General features: G+C 38.6%; 1 protein-coding gene across 2 annotated transcripts; it reads right to left on the reverse strand.

The window, feature by feature from the left end:
* Positions 1 to 7,842: 7,842 nt before the first annotated feature.
* tmem201 (transmembrane protein 201) lies at positions 7,843 to 19,384 on the reverse strand. Of its 2 annotated transcripts, none has more exons than XM_085781757.1 (11): positions 19,150 to 19,384; positions 17,899 to 18,019; positions 17,594 to 17,788; positions 17,114 to 17,293; positions 16,116 to 16,480; positions 15,815 to 16,015; positions 10,591 to 10,811; positions 9,580 to 9,642; positions 9,183 to 9,470; positions 8,851 to 8,982; positions 7,843 to 8,147 (listed from the first exon to the last, which is right to left on the reverse strand). In XM_085781757.1, exons 1-11 carry the CDS (start codon positions 19,257 to 19,259, stop codon positions 8,050 to 8,052), a joined length of 1,974 nt encoding a protein of 657 aa, XP_085637883.1. In that variant the 5' UTR covers positions 19,260 to 19,384; the 3' UTR covers positions 7,843 to 8,049. The 2 variants fall into 2 exon arrangements, with proteins under 2 accessions (XP_085637883.1, XP_085637882.1); XM_085781756.1 differs by having other exon boundaries at positions 9,580 to 9,651.
* Between the last annotated feature and the right edge of the window lie 521 nt (positions 19,385 to 19,905).

Here is a 19,905-nt window from a genome sequence, read left to right on the forward strand (position 1 = left end):
TTGGTTCCAGTAACTCACATATTGGAAATGTCTTTGCTTTGCTTTTCATGTATGTCAGACCAAGTAAACATCTTTGTGTTTTGGATCATGGTGGAAGAAATAATGAGATCCTGTCAACAACAACTTTAACCCTTACTGTCTGGGTCAAATTTGACCCGTTTTGACATTTGACAGCTGCAGTAAAAATACCCTAAACATCTTTCAGGCTGAAATTTGATGACTTTTCCTAAAGTGACCCAAAATACACAAAAATGTGAAAAAATTATACTTTTGAACAGGTGCTACAAATTTTTGTACACGGATGGTGTTTCATATCTGTTTAGATGGATTATAGATCTACCAATGTGGGTCAAATCAAGGAAAATTGTGGTTTTAGGGAATCTTAAAACTGTGGAACTGTACAGGCCATGTTTTTGTGTATAATGTATGGGGCAGTGTTGACAGAAACAAAGTTTAGGGGGACTTTGACACTGTCATGAGAACTGCCTGTTGTTCCCACCACATTTGCCCAGGTTCCCACAGAGACAGACACCTGCTGGTCTTTGAGGGGGCATGGGGGAACCTCGAAACAGTGAAATACTAAAACACCATAGGAGTGATCATATATGGTGCACAAATGGAACAGAGGTCATCTGAGGTCAAGGGCCTTGACACAGACACAAGATCTGCACCTGCAAGTACCTGCACCTGCAACATAATAAAATAGTCTAGAAAGTAACAAATATGAATCAATTTGCGTTGGGAGGGTGGTGGTGGGGGGTCATGACATACAGGTTTCTGAGCTGCCATTTCAGTGACTGGCATCATGGCAGCATGACTTGGTACAACAGGCCCTTTACCTGATCTCCCAAAAGGAGGAGGTTGATAGTGATTTGGTGGAGGATGTGTCAGAGCAGAAGGACAATGCAGAAGAAAACTATATTATATATAAAGCAGGGAGAGTGCATTTTTATAATAGGCATTTTATTATTTAATGTTTTGTGTTCTAAGTGGTAAATGTTGAATTAGTATTGATAATTATGATTTCTTATGATATAGCATTTAGCATGTAACATGTAGCACCTAATGGTTGCAATTGTTAAACATTGTCATATTATGAATTCCAACAGTTCCAGAATGTTTATGCTATTTTCAAATTAAATTAAATATATTGAAATTATTATGGCTGTTGTTTTTTTTAATATCTTATGTAGAACAGGATGTAATGTAATAATTTTTCTCTAAAAACGAGTGTTGTAAAATCTAAAAAAATGCACTCTCCCTGCTCTCCAAAACAATTTTTAAGGCTTAATCATACATTAATTTATGTGTCATAGCATATTTAGACATTCTAAATAGATCTATAGTTTAAAATTTGATATAGATACTAATAACTATGAGGGAATTCTTGGTCCAGGTCAAAATTTATCCAATATGAATAGTATGAAAGGGTTAAAGGTGTACAGAAAAGAGCCCACTCTGGATCATAAAATTAATGTGATAACTCATCTTTCAGACGATGTAGGCCAAACTTTGTGCAAAATTCTATTTTTGAGTAAATCCGGGATGAAAGTGTGTATTTTTTTTTTCGCATTGGATAATGCAGGCGCACGGATTATATGTCAGCCTGCGCACGATTCATCAGCCACTGATATTGGATCCGTAATCCGTAATTCAAACGTCTGAGACACGCACACACACACGGAGCTCGGGCTCGCCCCAAGCTTTGAATATCCCGCCCGCTCGATAACGACCAATCAAATTCGTTTTCCTTACTCGGGTAAACTCGTGTTGCAGCTCGTGACAACTCGGCGCGACAAACAGGACAAACGGCCATTTCTGTACACCTTTAAAGGTATGGTAGTATATGTATATGTGTAGCCTATCCGATCAAAGTACATTTAGAAAAAAAAACAAAAACTTCCATTTGAGTATTTATACATAAATTACATTTTTGACTTATCACATTTGCATTCATGTGTGATGAGCATCTCACAGTTTTTCTATTTTCTTGGTAAAGCTAATTTGTAACTATTTTACATCAAACAGATCTTAAGTAATTATCTGTTTTATCAAAGCTAATATATGTTGGACTGACAAACAAATGTAGTGGAGTCATTATTTCACTCTGGAATGTAACTGAGTAAAAGTGTAGAAGCACCCAATGGGCATTATCATTTGTTTACAGCCACGATGGTCAATGAATTAATCAAGAAAAAAACTAAAAGATATCAAGTGTCTTGGATTAAAAAACATTTATAAGGTTGTCGATGCACAGCAAGAAAAAATCTGAACAAATAATTGATTGATATTTGGTATATGCAGACATTGCAGTACAGTAACTACTTTCTCCTTTTGTTTTCCTTCCACCATTGCAGTTTCACAAGTCTAAAGTGCTGTAACCCAAAATAGACCAGAAGTGTCAACTAGTTAGAGAAATTCTTGTAATTCAGACAGCGGTGGGGTATATTTCCAGGCACTGTAGTGTCACTCAAAAGTCAAGCCCCCTGTAACTTAGCTTTGTATCTTGATGTTAAGAACTTTACAAATGAGGCACTCATTTATTTCTATCTAAGAATATGCACCAGTCATAAAACATATGGAGAAGCATTTGAAGTATTTGCATTTGGAGGATGACGGCTTTGTAAATCCCAATAAATTTAAGTAACTAAACATGTAAAAACAACAACAACAACAACAACAACAACAACAACAACAACAACAACAACAAATAAATAAACTAGATTGTTTCCTAAAAATTTGCCAATAGAAATCTAAAACTGGCAAAATGAGCCTCCAGACAACCCCTAACGCTTGTTAACCAAAGTGAACTTTACATTGATGCCAGTTTTATTTTATTTGACAGATCCCAAGAGGTGGACATCTGTGATCGAACTCTAAAGGGAAAACTTGCCTTCCCTTTTTTATATGTCCATAGAGTAACCAGAAAACAATGGCAACTTTAGTTTTGCAGCAAGTCGCGAACAGTGAAATGTCGCTCATGGTAGTGGAGCGTAAACCGCAGTAGTAGAAAGGGGAAATGATGGGGCCAACATCAACAGCATGACACTACAACTATTCACTCTTAGCTCAACCGTGCATCCCTGCATCAAAATACACACTGTTAGGTAAATAGGAAAATAAGAACTTTAAATATGTTTTCTCGGTCGTTGTCAGTTTGGTTTGCAGGTGTTAATCATTCATGGTGGTCTAGTACCTCTGACAGCTCTGGTTTCCTGTTTGTATATTGTCATAAAGGCTACTGCAGTAAGCGGATCAGGAAGACTCAGTTCTTGTAGCCTGAAAAACACAACATGTGTTTGTTGAGTGCACTCGAGACCAGCTGGTGAAAACAGGAAGTGACTGTGCAGAAGAGAAACTTTTGGCCAAAGCTACAGACTGAAAGTATGAACCTGTTTCCCACCCGTCACCCCTGAGCAGTCGGTTAACTATTTTCAACTGCAAGTCGAAAACCCCCTTCTGTAAATAAGGTATAGATATTGAATAAGTTGTCTCGCCAAAAAGGTCTGCATGTTTTTGGGAAGGAACTTAAACACAAATACATAATGGATACGAGTTAGTTATTGAAACCCCTCTAGTAATTAAGTCATATTAATTAGAAACTTGAAATTAAACTGGAAATTGTTGTTTAAAACAAAACAAACACACAACAGCAAAAAAACAACAACAAAAACACAATTTTTTGTGATCACAGACCACAAAAAATATTATTAGTTTGATATGACCTTTATGATGTTTTTAAGGGTGTGACCTGTTCACTGCATGTGGTTTTAGCCACAGTCCTCTAGAGGCACTGAAGGAGGTCTTATCTATCTTTGTCTATATTTTGCAAAATGTCCACCTCTTCCTTTAAACAGTTTATATTGTTCTTGAGATCATGATATGACAGACTCGGATTTTAGATGGATGGAACAGCGTGAAAACATGAGAGCACACATTACACTAATTTTAAGGTCTCTGCACTGGCTACCTGTCTGCTTCAGGATTGATTTTAAGATCATTTTTAATGTTTTTTAAAGCTCTTAACGGTCTCGGTCCCAGTTACCTATATCTGATTTGCTTTTAACATTATGAGCCCTCTAGAACTCTCAGGTCTTCAGGCAGCAGCCTTTTAATTATTCCAAAAGTTGCTAACAAAACATATGATGAGGCCTCATTTTATCACTACGGTCCACGCCTATGGAACAGACTGCCTGAAGACTTCTGGAGAATCTGGACATTTTTAAAAGCAAACTGAAGACCTATCTTTTTAGCCTGGCTTTTAACTGATTCTTATCATTTTTATCGTTATAAAACATCCAATTCAATTAATTAATTAGTTATTATTATCTTTCTTATTCTATTTTAATTAATTCACTTTTATTCTAATGTATCCTACTACACCTGTCTATTTTACTTCATTTTATCTAGTGTTTTCCCCATTGCAAATGATTGAGTGTAAGATAGTGTTTCCTCGATGTCACTAAAATCCAATGTTCTAAAATGATTGTGTGAATGCGTATGTGAATGTGAATGTGTCTCTCAATATGTGTTCCCTATGTTCCTTATTTTGTATCATGTGAAGCACTTTGAGCTGCAGTCCCAAGTACTGTAATTGAGCAGTGCTGAATATTTAGAAAAAGAGATGGTGTTAAGAGCAGGTGTGCGACCTTCTGTGAATTGGATCCTTGAGGGATGAGAAGTTCTGTCGGTAGGGGAGCAGGTAAACCTGTTAAGAATCCAAACTGGACCAAAGAACGTAAACTCAGGGGAAATCAGTTCAAATGGTTCTTTAACCAGTGACAGAGGAAGATAGAGCAGGTCCAGGTCAAAATTTACCCAAACCATACTGTGAAGGTATCCAATATGAATAGTATGAAAGGGTTAAAGGTATGGTAGTATAAAACAAAAAAAAATGTAGCCTATCCGATCAAAGTAGTAAGTACATTTAGAAAAAAACAAAACTTCCATTTCAGTATTTATACATACGTAAATTACATTTTTGACTTATCACATTTGCATTCATGTGTGATGAGCATCTCACAGTTTTTCTATTTTCTTGGTAAAGCTAATTTGTAACTATTTTACATCAAACAGATCTCAAGTAATTATCTGTTTTTTTCAAAGCTAATATATGTTCGACCGACAAACAAATGTAGTGGAGTCATTATTTCACTCTGGAATGTAACTGAATAAAAGTGTAGAAGCACCCAATGATGGGCATTATCATTTGTTTACAGCCACGATGGTCAATGAATTAATCAAGAAAAAAACTGAAAGATATCAAGTGTCTTGGATTAAAAAACATTTATAAGGTTGTCGATGCACAGCAAGAAAAAATCTGAACAAATAATTGATTGATATTTGGTATATGCAGACATTGCAGTACAGTAACTACTTTCTCCTTTTGTTTTCCTTCCACCATTGCAGTTTCACAAAGAACGTAAACTCAGGGGAAATCAGTTCAAATGGTTCTATAACCAGTGACAGAGGAGGATAGAGCAGGTCATGGGTTAGCTGGTGGGGCGGGATGAGGGTGAATGGCATAGACTGAGGCTAGGGCAAAGGCGTAAACGGAGCAGGGCTTCAGAGCAGACAGACAGTGTTGTTGGTATAGAAAGATACTGATTTAACATGTTAGTTCAATTGTGTTTTTTCCCCCTCACAGCTTTATGGACACAACTGTTGGTAAACAACTACAATGATTATGCCATAAGGATTCATGGTGTAGCTCCCTGAGTCAACATTATAGGAAATTATTTAGTCCTGCATTGTCCCATTAAATATCAAGTTTTATCACAAAACCTGTTTTGTAGAGGCTTGGTGCAGTGTTATTAAAGCAGGGCTGAGCAAGAGGTTTCTCCTTTTAGAGGGACAGTGTGGTTAAGACTGGTGAAACGAGTGGTGGACTAAATACAGAGGAGAGGTGCGAAGAGCAGGGGAGGTCTCATTCGCACAAGCAAAAGAACAACAACGTAAACAAAATGAGTGTGTAAACAACTAAGAGGGTTAAGGAAAGGACAGAAGAAAATCACACAACTGACCTGTGATGATGAAAATCTACTTTATTGAATCAGATTCAAACCATAGCGCAAAGTGAAAAAGGACACTTTTTATATAATATATTATTATTATATTAGTATAATATATTGAGTAAAATTATTCAAACCATACCAATTTTATTCATATTATTTTGTAGGCATCATTTCTATGAGTACATGCCCACAGATTTGTCTTTTCTTTTTAGCCCTTTATTTATAGTCTTTTTTCAGGTTATTTCTTTTCTTTTGAAGAGAAATTTTTATTTATTTATCTTCTTTTCCTTATCCTTGACTGCTTGGTCAGTTATGCACGTAGATGTTCCCACACCAACTGTATAATATTCAGTCTTTCATTTCCATTGCAACATTCTTGATATTCAACTCACTCATGCAATGTGGCGTTAGTGCCAGAAGGGGGCGACCTTAGCAAAGCTTGCAGAGCATCCATCCATTTCACACAAACAGTAGCCTATGTTGGAGTAGCAGATTTTGGACAAGAAGTTGATGCATTACACAAAAATAATTAGAAAAACAAATACTTTATTCAAAAGCATTGATCCAATGAAACAAGCCAGTGTTGTTCCTTACAATCACACAGACCAAACAGCTTTGGCAGACAAACATTAGCATCAAACCACTGATGAAAATAGTGATACAGAATACATATGTACTTCTACCTTGAAGCAACATAATGGTAATGTGGAAAACGCACAAGTCTTTAATTACACTTTAAATACAAATAATTGAAAAATACATTTTATCTTGTACCGAACTAGGGAAAGTTCAGCATGGATGAAAGAGCATTTACATTTCAACATGTACATGATCTTTCAATTAATGAGCCTTCTTCAGAGAAGAAATAAACGTACAATAGGTTACACATCATGTACAAATGCACAATTTGTATCCAGTATGTTGAAAAGGTTTTAATAGCATTCAATAACCATTAGTCATTATCAGGTGGGCTAATGATCTAATGAATTTATTGACAATTGCACCCATTTAAAAGACTTTCAGTAGCAAGTTTTAGTTTTCTCAGAAGTTTTACATGTGTTTCAGTAATTATTATAATATGCTATGGAATCAGGTGCATGTTCATCCAGCAATACAAAATACTTTACATGAAAAAAAAAACAGCCAAAAGCCAACCAGATAATGTTTTACATGAGAGCCGAGCCAACTGTAACCCGTTTACACACATCTTACCGATGTCCTAATACAACTTTTTGTAAATCATAAGTTCAACATTGCCTAAGAAAAATGAAACATCTGTGCTCCAAATTTCTATTGTAACAATTTCAAACATAAATGATTATATATATATATATATCTTCAAAACACAACACAAACAACACAATTAGAAAAACATTTCAGAAAAACAAGTGCAAAAATATTTAATTATAGAGTTTTAAGTCTAATTTTCTTTTTTAAATTGCACTTGTCCTTAAGAGTTTCGCCTCTGAAAACCAGCCTGTGAATTGGATACTGTTAACCAGTGACAGATGAAGATAAATTAAATAGTTTGGTGAAATAACTTACTGTAGTTACTATAACAAGTGACCAGGCTAGTAAACATGTAGAATGAAATGATGGAGTGTAGTGGGACACAGGTTTTTGCACATTTCACAGCATGGTTTTTAAAGAGCCATTAAGCATCAGTGCAAGAATTAAGCTTTTTAAAATCAAAAACACATGCACCTGTTCAGAAAACAGGAGTGATGACAAACCAAAAAGGAAGAAGCAAGACCTGATCAGAGAAGCCAAAAATATTTACCAGTTATAAACCACAAATTCAAAAGGATAATTTGATTTCATCATGTAGTTTTTATTTTTTTTCCAAAACGGGAGGTATTGCTGTTGAAATCCATAATCGTTACTTTTACTAAGCACCAACAAACAATAACTGCCAGATGTTTTCTGGCATTGCTGAATGACCTCAAAGTCTACAGACATGACAGGGTTGTCAAGGGCCAGAGGCGGAGTCTCTTTGTACAGGTCACAAAAAACAGCAGCAGACCCCATCAACAGTTCATCTCCAGTAGATAAACATACAAAGGCAGGCGAAAAACAGGTTGGCAGTCAGGCTCACTATTAGGAGCCCTGGGGAGGTGAGACGCCTTATAAAACCTATCACAAAGAAAACAAATCCTTTTTATTGAAATCATCATCATTAAGCATTGATGTGGCATTAAGGTTTTTCCATTTTCTGCATGTTTTATATTAATCACGATTAATCACCTTTTTTTCTTCAGATAGAAGCAAAGAATTAATGTAGAGTCAACACAAAGGGGGTATACTGTATGTATATTCCTCACTTTAAACACAGATTCTCTCCTGGCAAACTACAGATTTCCACTGAAACCATCAAAAAGACATATTTCTTACATGCAGTACAGTAATAATAACATAATCCAAGCCTGTATGTTAAAGTGCCAGTTGAATTTCAAAACCATTAAAGCCACAAAACTGACCATCTTAGATGGCAATAATTTCTTATGTGCGCTAATATAGATTATACTGATAACAAGAAATTGGTTCCATGTTCAAATGATGGACAAACCCCATCTTTGGCTGTCAGAGGAGTAAGAAGCTTAGGAGGGACAGAAAGCTGATTTCCTTTTTGAAGGTCTTCTGCTGACAGTTGATTAGAGCACATTCTCTAATGGATTCAATTTATGTGATATCAGAGCCCACAGGGACATACATTTGTGCAAGCCGAGGATTACAACTTTCTTCAAGAGAACGGGGACTACATGATATTAAAAATGAATGTGATTCCTGTGTGTGAATACAGATTACATCTTCCTGTAATGTTAAAATCACATCTTACCTTTTGGAGGAGGAGTGGTGCTTTCCAAACCCTGTGTTGTTGTGCCAACCAGGCATGAGGAGGAGCGTGAGGAGCTGCCTGTGTCGCTCCTCTCATCCTTATCAATCACGCTGCCATCTCTGATGCTCAAATCTGCAACCAAGACATGGAATCACATCAGTCATGACAATATAATGTAATTATCCAGTCTTTTTTCCCTCTTTAAAGCCACTTTAAGTAGGATTTGATTATTTTGCCATCTGGTGGTGAATGGCACTCACTGCAGGGAAATAGCATGGCTTTCTCCAACAAAAATGTTCCTTTTATCAGACCTTGACCTCAGGTATACTTACCATTTTGGCTTTGGAAGGGTGATGTATCAGGTGGAAAGTAGCCACTGTAAAGGGGAGAGCTCAGCCCTCTAGTGGAATATAATGGAGACACAGGCGGGGGTGAGAGCTTGGGTTCTGGCTCTGCTGAGAAAAGCGGTTTCTGGCTGGAGATGTTGAGGCGAGCTGGGCTGATGAGCGGGCGACGGTGTCTGACAGAACCTGAACTGGACGCACACGACCCGGCTATCGAAGGGGGCGGAGAGGGGCTCGGCGACGACGGTCGACTCCCCGACTTCAGTGAAAAGTAGTCTATAACAAAAGAGCAGTGAAAAATGTAGATCAAACGTGACGGGTTGAGAATTGTTCTGAATACAGAGTCCAAGTGGAAATCACAAAATTACCAGGAGTTTTAAAATACCTGAGGGTGGGGAGTCTTTGTATAGTGAGGCTGATTTGCTTCCACTGAACAGGAAACCGGATTCTGAAGAATCTGAGAAAACATGAAATATACAATATGCCATTTACCACAGCTGATACCTAGTCAGGGTACTCACATTAGTCTAAACCAATAATACCAATAAAAGGTGTGTATAGTAGTCGTTTATCCATCCAGTTATTTCGATGATTTTCTGCCCCCTAGTGCCAAAAAATGGTTACTATCTAATGTCACAAACTTTACAAGTGATAGCAAATTCTCAAAACTAAGAAGCCGAAACTGAAATGTAAGAACGTCCATCAATCAATCACCTGTCGATTGACAAAAAGCTAATCAGCAAATGTTCTTATAATTATGTCATTGTTTCAGCTGTGAGGGAAGCTTTAAAAAAATGCAATCCAGTAACAGGACACCTGTGATATGTTGTGTGTTTCATGCATACTGTGCAATTTCATCATAAAATATACAAAATTAACCAACTAATTGGCAAATATTAGTTGTATGTGGTCGGTATGCTGACCAAAAGGTGTAGAAATTATACAACAGAAATGCCAAAGATGTCAGCTGTCATGTTAGAAACGGCATCTAAACTACAAAGTTTGTTCTCCAGGTTCCAGCCAAATCCCTCAAGCATAATTTTTTTTTTTTTTTTTTTTTTTTAGAAGCAGAGTCTCTCCCAAATTTACAAACAGTGGCAGAAACTGAAAGTAAAGCTGCTGGATGGACTTCATCAAATATAAATATTGCCTCTATGCATGGCAGTTATGTTATCTAAGCAGCTATGGGAGGAAAATGTAACAAGAATGGCAGACAGAAGTGAGTGGGCTGAGTATTCCCATTTAGCCCTGGTGAAGGTGGAGACCAGCTACTTGAGAAAGAATTTCCACCTCTGATTATCATTCACTGTTTTTCCACCACAATTGAGAGCCTTTAATATTTCAGTATTGAATGATTTCTTTGTCTTTGCACACTCTAACTGAGAGGAATAATTACCTGTCCTTTTGAAAGAGGGGATGGTGCCAAAGGAGAGGGCTCTACTAAGGCGCGTGGACAGAGAGGAGGGGGAATCGTTGCACTTGTTACGACTCCGTTGATAGCTGATGAGCTTGGAGATGTTCGGGGGTGGGGTGGGGATGAAGGTGTCTGCCAGATCGGGAGCGAGCAAACGAGACCGGCTGCCGAAGGGGGGGACTGCAGTGCTGCCTGCAACGTATCTGCAACACAAGAGCAATGCAATGGTCTACTAACAGAATTCAAAAATCACGTGACAACAAAACTGTCAGAAACATGCCTCAAATGCGCTTTAGGTTTCCATGCCAATACACAACATGCTTCACATTTATATTTTGATCTATTTATTCATTAAGCATCTAAGTCACTGTGTAAACTTTGTACCACAGAACCCTATCAATTTACTAAGAGCACTTTTTTGATGGCAACAGTCTAAGCTAAAGCTGCCACTAAAACTTTGCTGCAGCTGTTGAACACACAACAGCTGAAAGAGCCTGGAGCACAAAAGCGACAGGAGAAATGCTGTCCAGCAATACAGCTCAACATACTCAGTTTCACAACACAGTCCGTGCCCAAACATGTAATGTGTCTAAGTTATTTCTTGTCAGTGGCAACTAAGCTTTTATTCATTAGACATTTCTCTCTCAGATTGTGTCACAATTACAGTATGAATTTGTAAATTATAGCCAAACACTAATCACTTCATCCTCCAATCCAAATGAGGGATTGTGCCAAATTCAAAGAAATTCCCTCGAGGCGTTGTTGAAATGTTGCATTCACGTGAATGGGACCGATGGATAGACGGATGTACAACCTGAAAACGTTATGCCTCAGGTCCTGTTGCTAGCATGAAAGCTTAATAATCATTCTTAGGCTGGCATTTCCCTTAAACTCCTGTGCTGTGTAATAAAGCTATCACTTCAAACCAGACAAAACATAAGTGGACAAGACGGAGTATTTGTGTTGACGAAAAACAAACAGCAGTCACATCCTTTCACGAGTTGTTTATTGCATTCCATGTACAGTTATCAATCCTGCAATGCGTTCAATAACATTAAAAAGGCAAGATACTCAACTTCTGCAGTTTCAAACCCATAAGAGGAGATTTCTTTGGGTGTGTTGCAGGAAGCATTTTAGCACTGGTGGAGCGCCATTTCAGAGGCTGCTACAGCTACATCATGTATAAATACAATGATCTGATCAGATTGAGATCTTTCATTAGCTTATTTGTCCTGTAGACTGGAATTGAAAATGATTGGCTTTTTTTTATTTTTTAAAAAGTACCAACATTTGGCACAGTAACCTTTTTTAAGTGTTGAGTCCTTTAGTGTTTCTGCAACACACACCCTAAAACAGTTAGGTACAACATAATACGTTTCAGCTACATACTGGATCCCTAGACTAACACAGTGCAGTAAAAACAGACATTCACGGTTTCATTAGTAAAAAGGTAGTTCTATAGCTATCACTGTTAAAACACCATGGCAATGGTCTAATGTTGGGAGGTGCATATGGCAACTTACACCTGTGACTAACATACAAGGCAGAGTGTAGGGCTGCAACAGCTAAATGCTGCGGACAAATGAAGATGAACAGAAATAGCTATATATTCTGACCATACATCATGAATATATCGTAGCATAACAAGCATGCACACTATAAATTTATAGTAAACATACAGTATGTTAAACATTAGCAAAGGTAATACATTTTATGTTGTATTTTACAAATTCAAACAAAAAGATTATTATATTAAACTACTATTGAAAGCCCTTCCTTTGTCAATGTGTGTCCATCAAAATAAAAACGTGACAACTTTTCTCCACCATGCTATATCAAAACATGCTTGGCTCTCTTGCCTACATCAGTTTGAATATGCATGTCTTCATTTTAAGGACTATCTTTGTCAAAAGTCTGAGATGCACAAGGAAGAAACTCTAGGTCATCACTGATCAGTGCTAATTATAGAGAACATGACGCATTGCAATCTTTGCATTCGAGTCAAATCTAGTGGCAATGGGCGGTGTTTTGCTCAGTTGGTAGAGCACCCGCCCCATGTGTTGAGGCTATAGCCCTCACTGCAGGTGGCCATGGCTCGAATCCCGCGTCGAGCGGCCCTGTCCTGCATGTCACCCCCCCCCCTCTCTGCCTCCCATTTCCTGTCTCTCTATCAACTGTCCTGTCCATTAAAGGCAAAAAAGCCCAAAAAAATATACTAAAGAAAAAAAAAATCTAGTGTCAAACCTTGACAATTACACTGTACGAGTGGTAACAATATGGAGTCAGTACTTTCCTCAAAACCTACAACAACCTCTGTAGTGTCTAAGATTTGGCAGCAATCTTTTTTTGAATTCTCAATTTAAAGCTTTAATATCACTGCACCAAAGGCGCTGGTCTGAGGATAGAAATCCATCAAAAAGACAACACAACATGCAAGTTAAACTACCCTGTCCACCAAATACAAACCTTATGAAGCCTTTACAGCTATCAGTTTGCAATACTGATTGACATTACTATCAAATAAATAGGCCCCTTCACTTAATACATTCCAACAGGTAAAGAGAAAAAGGAGTTAATTGCAAAAGCTGACGAGGTGAAATGTTAATGTATATAACACAGCCAGTTCGATCCATCTGCATTTTAAACACATTAACATGTTAGGATATCGGAAAAGGAAGGACCAGTGTTAGAGTTCAGTTGAAGCAATAAGTAATCAAGAAAAGCAGTAGTTTTGCAGTTAGTGCAGTTGTTTCACTGTTACAATTTTTTATTCAAATAGAATATGAAAAATATGACAGTTTCAACATTTTATTTGGAGACTTGAAACTGTTCATATCTTGGCTACTTATAGTTCATGACAGCTCCAGTCAATCTTGATCACGAGACAAGAGTTGAGCGCTTGATAATATTTGCATTCAAGCACTGATGACGAGTCTGCCCAAAACTACTACTCCGACACCTATCCCCAAGAAAACCTTTACCAAAGCAGGTAGTGATCGAGAGGCACTATTTTAAGCTTTGGGCCTAGCAACAAACTTAATGGCTGATTTAAGTGTCTAAGGACCAAGGGTGTTGCATGTGTTCACATCGTAAAGTCTTGAGGTAAGTTAGCCATTTTGGGCTATATAAATAAATTGACAAAAAAAAACAGAGCCAGAGAACACAGCTATGAACGGAATATTCTGAAAAACATCGATGAACTAGTGATCAATTTCTTCCCAGGGAGCCGATGCTCTGTTCAGACCTGGTATTAACGCCCATCACATGTGATACTATCACAATACACATCTCTAAATACAGGTGTGAAGCACCAAGGACGCATTCAAGATCTGATTTCTCAGACCACATTCGGAGGTGGTCTGCCATTTCTTTGAAAGTTTGAACACAAATGACTGCGTTGAAGGAGGTCCTCTGACACAGCTTTTTGAGTCCGATTTATGAACGTAACATATTTTACTTTTTCAAATGGATAAAACATCTAAGAGCCACGCAAAGTGCACTAATTCACTCAACCCCTCCCACTCACCCTCTCTCTCTCTCACACACAAACGCATAGAAAATTGACCCATCTGTCGATTGGCTAAAAACACCACAAGCCCATTTACCAGTCCTTGCACTCCCATGGTTTTAAAGGGACAACGAGGAGTTTGTATTTGGTTATAAAAAAGTCTCACATTAATGTGGATGAATCTACGCTACCCACACTTGTTGATGGCTCCATTTTCGATAAATATATTGTTTTGTCTCTATCGTTATTTTGTTATTATTAGTGATAATAACTGGGCGAGCCGACCAGCGTTTCCTTACTTTCGGTTTCGCGGACGCTGCCCGGCGGGTCATGGGAATAACGCTGCCGAATCGCCGTTTATGGTCGGAACTACGACGGTATCTGATCGTCTTTGAACCTCTGACTTTCATTCTTGATGAATGAAAACATTCTTGGCAAGATGTCCGTCGTGCGCCGGTCCAAGAATTTCACCGTGCACATGGAGGCTCATGGTAAATGTAGTGTGAAAACACTTCGCTTTCCAAAACTCCTCGTTGTCCCTTTAACACTTTGTTACAAAAAAATAGTGAGTTACAACGAAAGTTGCTTCATCACAAGCAAAGCAGCCAAATATGGAAAAATGTCCCAGCTCTGCTTTGGGTTGCATCAGCAGTGATGTTGTACATCTACAAAAATTCCTTGCAGACATCAGCATGAATGAATTGCAGCTTCAAAGGACTCATGATGAACACAGAAATATCGAAGATCATTCCCTCTTCAGATGTTACAGGGGAGGGGCACGATTTCTCAAAAACCATCTCTCAATTACGGTTCCAATGTTGTAGTGAGCTGTAGGCTTCAATACGACCACACCAATGCATTTGAATTATACATGCATTACTTTTACTATGTTTACACCTGAATATGAGTTTGAGCCACTAAAGTGTTGACTTTTGATGTTTTGTTTGAAAACTCTAAAAACTGAGATATTTTGAAACAAGTTTTCTGTAACTTTTCAAGCTTCTGCAGAGGAAACAATCCTCTTTGTATTCACAACGTTATGTGTCTGGCAATACCATGTCAATGGTCATGAGATTTTCATTTCCAAAATGAACATGGGCGGAGAGGATTTTTGATACTGGGATAAAACACTAATCTGGACGGACAGCATTTTTGTTTCGAATGAAAAACATATTAGTGTGGGTATTAGCATAGTTAATTATCTCTACACATGGCTCTACCAGATGGTTAATAAGTAGGGACATTCAAAATGCATTAAAAAAAAAACATGCTGTGGAGTGTACTTTGAGTATTGAGGCAATTCCAAGATTTTATACAGATGAGGCAACTTTAGTTGCCTCACCAAGTGCATATGTACCTAATGAGGTTTTAATGAAATTAAGGAAGTAGCACTTTCACTCTATTGTTCCTATCATGAGCCACACACACAATCCTATGCTGTAACTTTGTCATTCACATGATAACCTCACAGTCGTTCACACAAAGAGAGGAGATGATTGGTAAGAAGAGAACTGTGAGAAAAAAAAACAGCATGCTCTCTACTCTATTAAAATGAAATAAAATAAAGGGATATTAAAAACACTAAGAATAATGTATCCTAATCTGGTTCTAACGAAAACAGATCTCTTGTGGAGAAAGGAAACATCACAAAATACTGTGATGCAATCACAAATTCAGCATTACTGCTCAGATTCTAACCTTCGATATTTGCCTCTTCGTAGACCCATTGGTTTGTGACTTGTCACAGCAGCAGCAAAGCTGACGAGGCAACAGAGAGAGATGCTGCCATGCTTCGCCGTGTCCATCCACCCCGAGGCAGCTGCCAAGTAGCTCTCAGCCAGGTACAGGCACAGGACGAGGAACCACAAGACAGAGGCCGCAGCATCAATTCTCCTCAGCCTAAAAATGCAGATACACATCAATGTGCATAGTTGTTGTGATGACAAACTTGCCTGTGATTACGTGTACAGAAGCAAATAAAGAGGTACCGTCAGCTTACCTTGCAGGTCCTGCTAAGAAGACGGCAGTGAGGCAAGTCATCAGGCCGACTGAGACTACAGCCAACTGGTTGTCCTTTCCGTGTTGCCACACCAGCTTAGCATTTTCTATGGTCTGGTTTGGGATCAGCTCCAACAGAGCCTGCCAGACAGGATCTCCGTTTCCTCCATTTCCCTCATTTTTCTGAGTGGATTCATTTAAGGGTTTAGGAGGAGTGACACCACCACTTAATATCTGTGGGCCACTAGGGGAAAGAGTCTGGTCTGGCCATTTGCAGAAAGATGTAACAACCAGGAAAGCACAGAGCAGGAAGGCAAGTGCACGTAACAGTGTGACCCAGATGGGAGCGAACAGAGAATAGGAGCTCTGTAAGGGAGAGAACATGTTTTCATTGTTAATCCTCAGAGTTTTGCAACAAATGGAAATCCCTAAACTACAAGACAACACAATGGATGGATGAAAGGATGCATGGATTCAAAATTTACACCATAGGTGAGAAAGCAAATTTGATGAAAACTACTACTAAAAATACTAATGGTTTGAAGTGTCCAACTGTCAAAAGTGAGTATTCAGCACTGTATGACCGCTGTTGTGAGGTAAAAAGTCACTTATGATATCCATACACACCTTCATTCAGAATATTGAATTTAAATCAATTCATTCATTCATTTAGGAAATTCATTTGTCAACATTTACTGCCAAAACTACAATAGCAGGAAGAATGTTTTCCATCTTAATACATTTGCATAATTCAACATCTCACACTCATGACATTCTTTCTAAACTGTAACTATTAAACATTGTTTGGACAGTTTGACACGACACTGCAACAAGTTCCCATGTGTACATCAATTCATTTTGAGGGGGGCACAGGAAGCATCAGCTCAGTCATGTGGTGTTAGGCTAACAAATGGTGGGATTAAGACAGTCAGTGACATTTACAATTACAGAGCTGGCCCCACTGCAGCGGATTTGGTTTTGGATTTAGGGTGCACTCACCTTTACAAAGCCCTTGACCGAGTCTTGGGTCCGGCGAAGTTGATGGCTGAAGAGCACTGTACGTAGCTGGCGGTTTTGATATTTGATGTAGTAATCCACTGCTGTCTGACAAGGCTTGCACAACTTATAGGTTTGCTCCAGATGGTACTTGTAGGCTTCAATTTCCTCATCATAGTGTTCCTACAATAGAAACAAACAGTGACTACGGGTTGAAGGGGGCTGTTATGTTTCCCATGAGTGAGAGACCAAAGACTGAGCATCTCTCTGTATCTCTCTCTATAAACTGAGCACAGCAGCAACACACAAGCAGTACAAGCACTTATACACCTGAAAATGTGGAAGGACAAATTAGATGTAATACTAATTCAATACTGAAAATAAGTAACTTCATTCATGGGAAACAAGTCAAGTGTCATCTTGAAATTTTCAAATGTATAAACAACTAGCAATCACCACAACCCTAAAACAAAATATACATACATCGTCCCTGGGCATAAATGAAGCCAACTTCTTGATCTTTGTAGTCTGGTTTTTATTGCACTTCCTGCACAGCAACATCTGACAGTTGACCCACTGCTGTGTCTTAGGCGTCTCCGATGACGGAGGGTTTCCAGATACCCCATGGTTGAGATGCGCCTTATGCTGCGCTGGGATGCTTTTGTTGTAATCTCCATCCTGAAAACAGACAAATAAACAGAATAAAGGGATATTAAAAACAGGAACATTAGAAATTCCTTGGAGAGGACAAAAAATATATTAACAGGTGTCACACTTTTACAACTCACCTCCTGGAAACCATTGTATTGGTCACAGTGTGGACAGTCCCAGCAGTTCCTGTTCCCATAAGGCACCACTGTATTCTCATTACAGAACCAGCAGTTGACATTTGCATGGGCCGGCTTTTTTCTGGAAAAAACAGGTGGAGGAGTTCTTACACAATGCAACATGACAGACATGACAAACTTTCACGGTGTCGGTCGGATGGATCCCATAGGAGAATCTAGGAACAACATTACTGCTTTAAATGCCTTGCTGCCTGCTACTATGTGTAAATTAAGAGTACAGGCTAAAATCATGCCATTTCGTTTGATGCATTGTGAAAACAATCAAGTTGAATGTGCTCAATGTTGAATGACAATGCACTCAGTAGTTGTGTGCTTAAAATGAATGGCAATGACACATACACATCAAACTGATACCATTTCTGGCCTGACATGATCAAAGCTCATTCAAATAATAACCAATGTATTTGCACTTGATTGTGTGTGTGATGATGATGATGATTGATTCGATGATTGTGACTGTTTTGATTGATCAGTCTTTTAGGGGACTCTCTCTATCACAGCCAGCTCCATTGCCAGACACAACAATACACATACACATTCACAATAAGCACGATCTCTAATGTTACTACTATATATTCACCTTCAAAATAAGAGTCCCGGAAAGGTGGATATGAGAAATTCGCAGGAGAAAAAAAAGCCACACATTGACAGACGCACACAACAACCACCTTGTCTATGTTATTTACGGTTCAAAACAAAAGACTCAACCAAGCAACACTATACAGTTTATACTGCCATAAACACTGAAAGACACACAGACACACACTCTCTGCACGACATGGAAACACTCAACAGAGGAGGCTCCAGTGTAGCGAGAGGATTGACAGTAAAGCTCCACTCATATAGAAATCACCGCCTGTCCTGCGTACAATTCTTTCTACAATAGTCAAGGCAAGTTATGGATGCGTACCATCTAGTTTCTCCGGTAATTTCCTAGTCTTAATGTTAATGTCAGAAACTCCGGTTAGGTTTGTTAGCACCACTGCTAGCAAAGTTAGCACATGGGCTAGCATAGATAAACAAACCTCTTTCGGGAAAACGGAGATGCATTTACACACGATCCGCTGTCTCACTGCATCTTATACATCAGACATTTGAAAGACTAAATGCACATTTTGAGCAAGACTTATTCTGACGTCAACGCGAACTAAAAACAAACGCAGCGGTGCAAGATCTTGAAGTTTAACTAACCTGGTGGCAATTTTGTAAATCAGCGCCCCACTTGCAACAAACGCCGTCACTCCGACTCCTCCATACATCAGTTCAGGGTAGTCCAGTAGGAGCTGGTTAAAGGCCTCCATTTTCGACCGAAATTTGGAGTAAACAGGCTAAGGAAACATATAAATTTTAGTGTTTCAAAGATTTGGCAAAACACGGCGCCGGAGCGCACGCGGCAAACGATCCCCTTTGTACATGCCCCTGTAACGGAAACGGAACGAGCGTCAACGCCGGGACACGTCCGAATATATTTATTAAATTACACTCCGCCTTATCATTCATTGAAACCACCCACGATTACATTTATTTACGCGAAATACGTATTTTCTGGGAAGTAAGTATCTAATAAAAATGCGATCAATCTAATTTAGTTACCTCCAAGCGGTGAGCAGTGTTGCACAGAGGAATGATGACAGTGTTGGGATGTGGCCGTGAGCGCTGTCCTACTTTCCCTCGCCGGGCGTCTGCTACGTTCAGGTGTCATCGAAAAAATGGGGAGAAAACTATTATTATTGTACCAACTTGGTAAGTGTTCAGGCATTATTCAAAGACGTGCTACAAAGTTAGCACTAACAGTTTAAATTAGATGGGCTGTGTAGGCTACCGTTTCAAAAGTTAAACCCTACAGTGAATGGGTTAGCGCAAGCTGAATTAGCATATACACTAGCCTATTAGTAGGCTACTATTGGAATAATAAAAAATTGTTCACGTACATTTGGGTCTTCGCAA

Source organism: Trachurus japonicus, chromosome 7, assembly GCF_045865225.1.
Source record: "Trachurus japonicus isolate A0001 chromosome 7, Traja_1.0".
Lineage (NCBI taxonomy): Eukaryota > Metazoa > Chordata > Actinopteri > Carangiformes > Carangidae > Trachurus > Trachurus japonicus.

Bases quoted from the DNA above. Each gene is read 5' to 3' on its own strand.
- tmem201 (XM_085781756.1), bottom strand. From the start codon at position 19,259: ATGGAGGCCTTTAACCAGCTCCTACTGGACTACCCTGAACTGATGTAT. The intron at 17,294-17,593 runs GTATGTATATTT...TTTCTATTGTAG, and splicing joins CATTTATGCCCAGGGACGAT to GAACACTATGATGAGGAAAT. The intron at 9,652-10,590 runs GTAATTATTCCT...ATGTTTTCTCAG, and splicing joins CCCCTCTTTCAAAAGGACAG to ATTCTTCAGAATCCGGTTTC.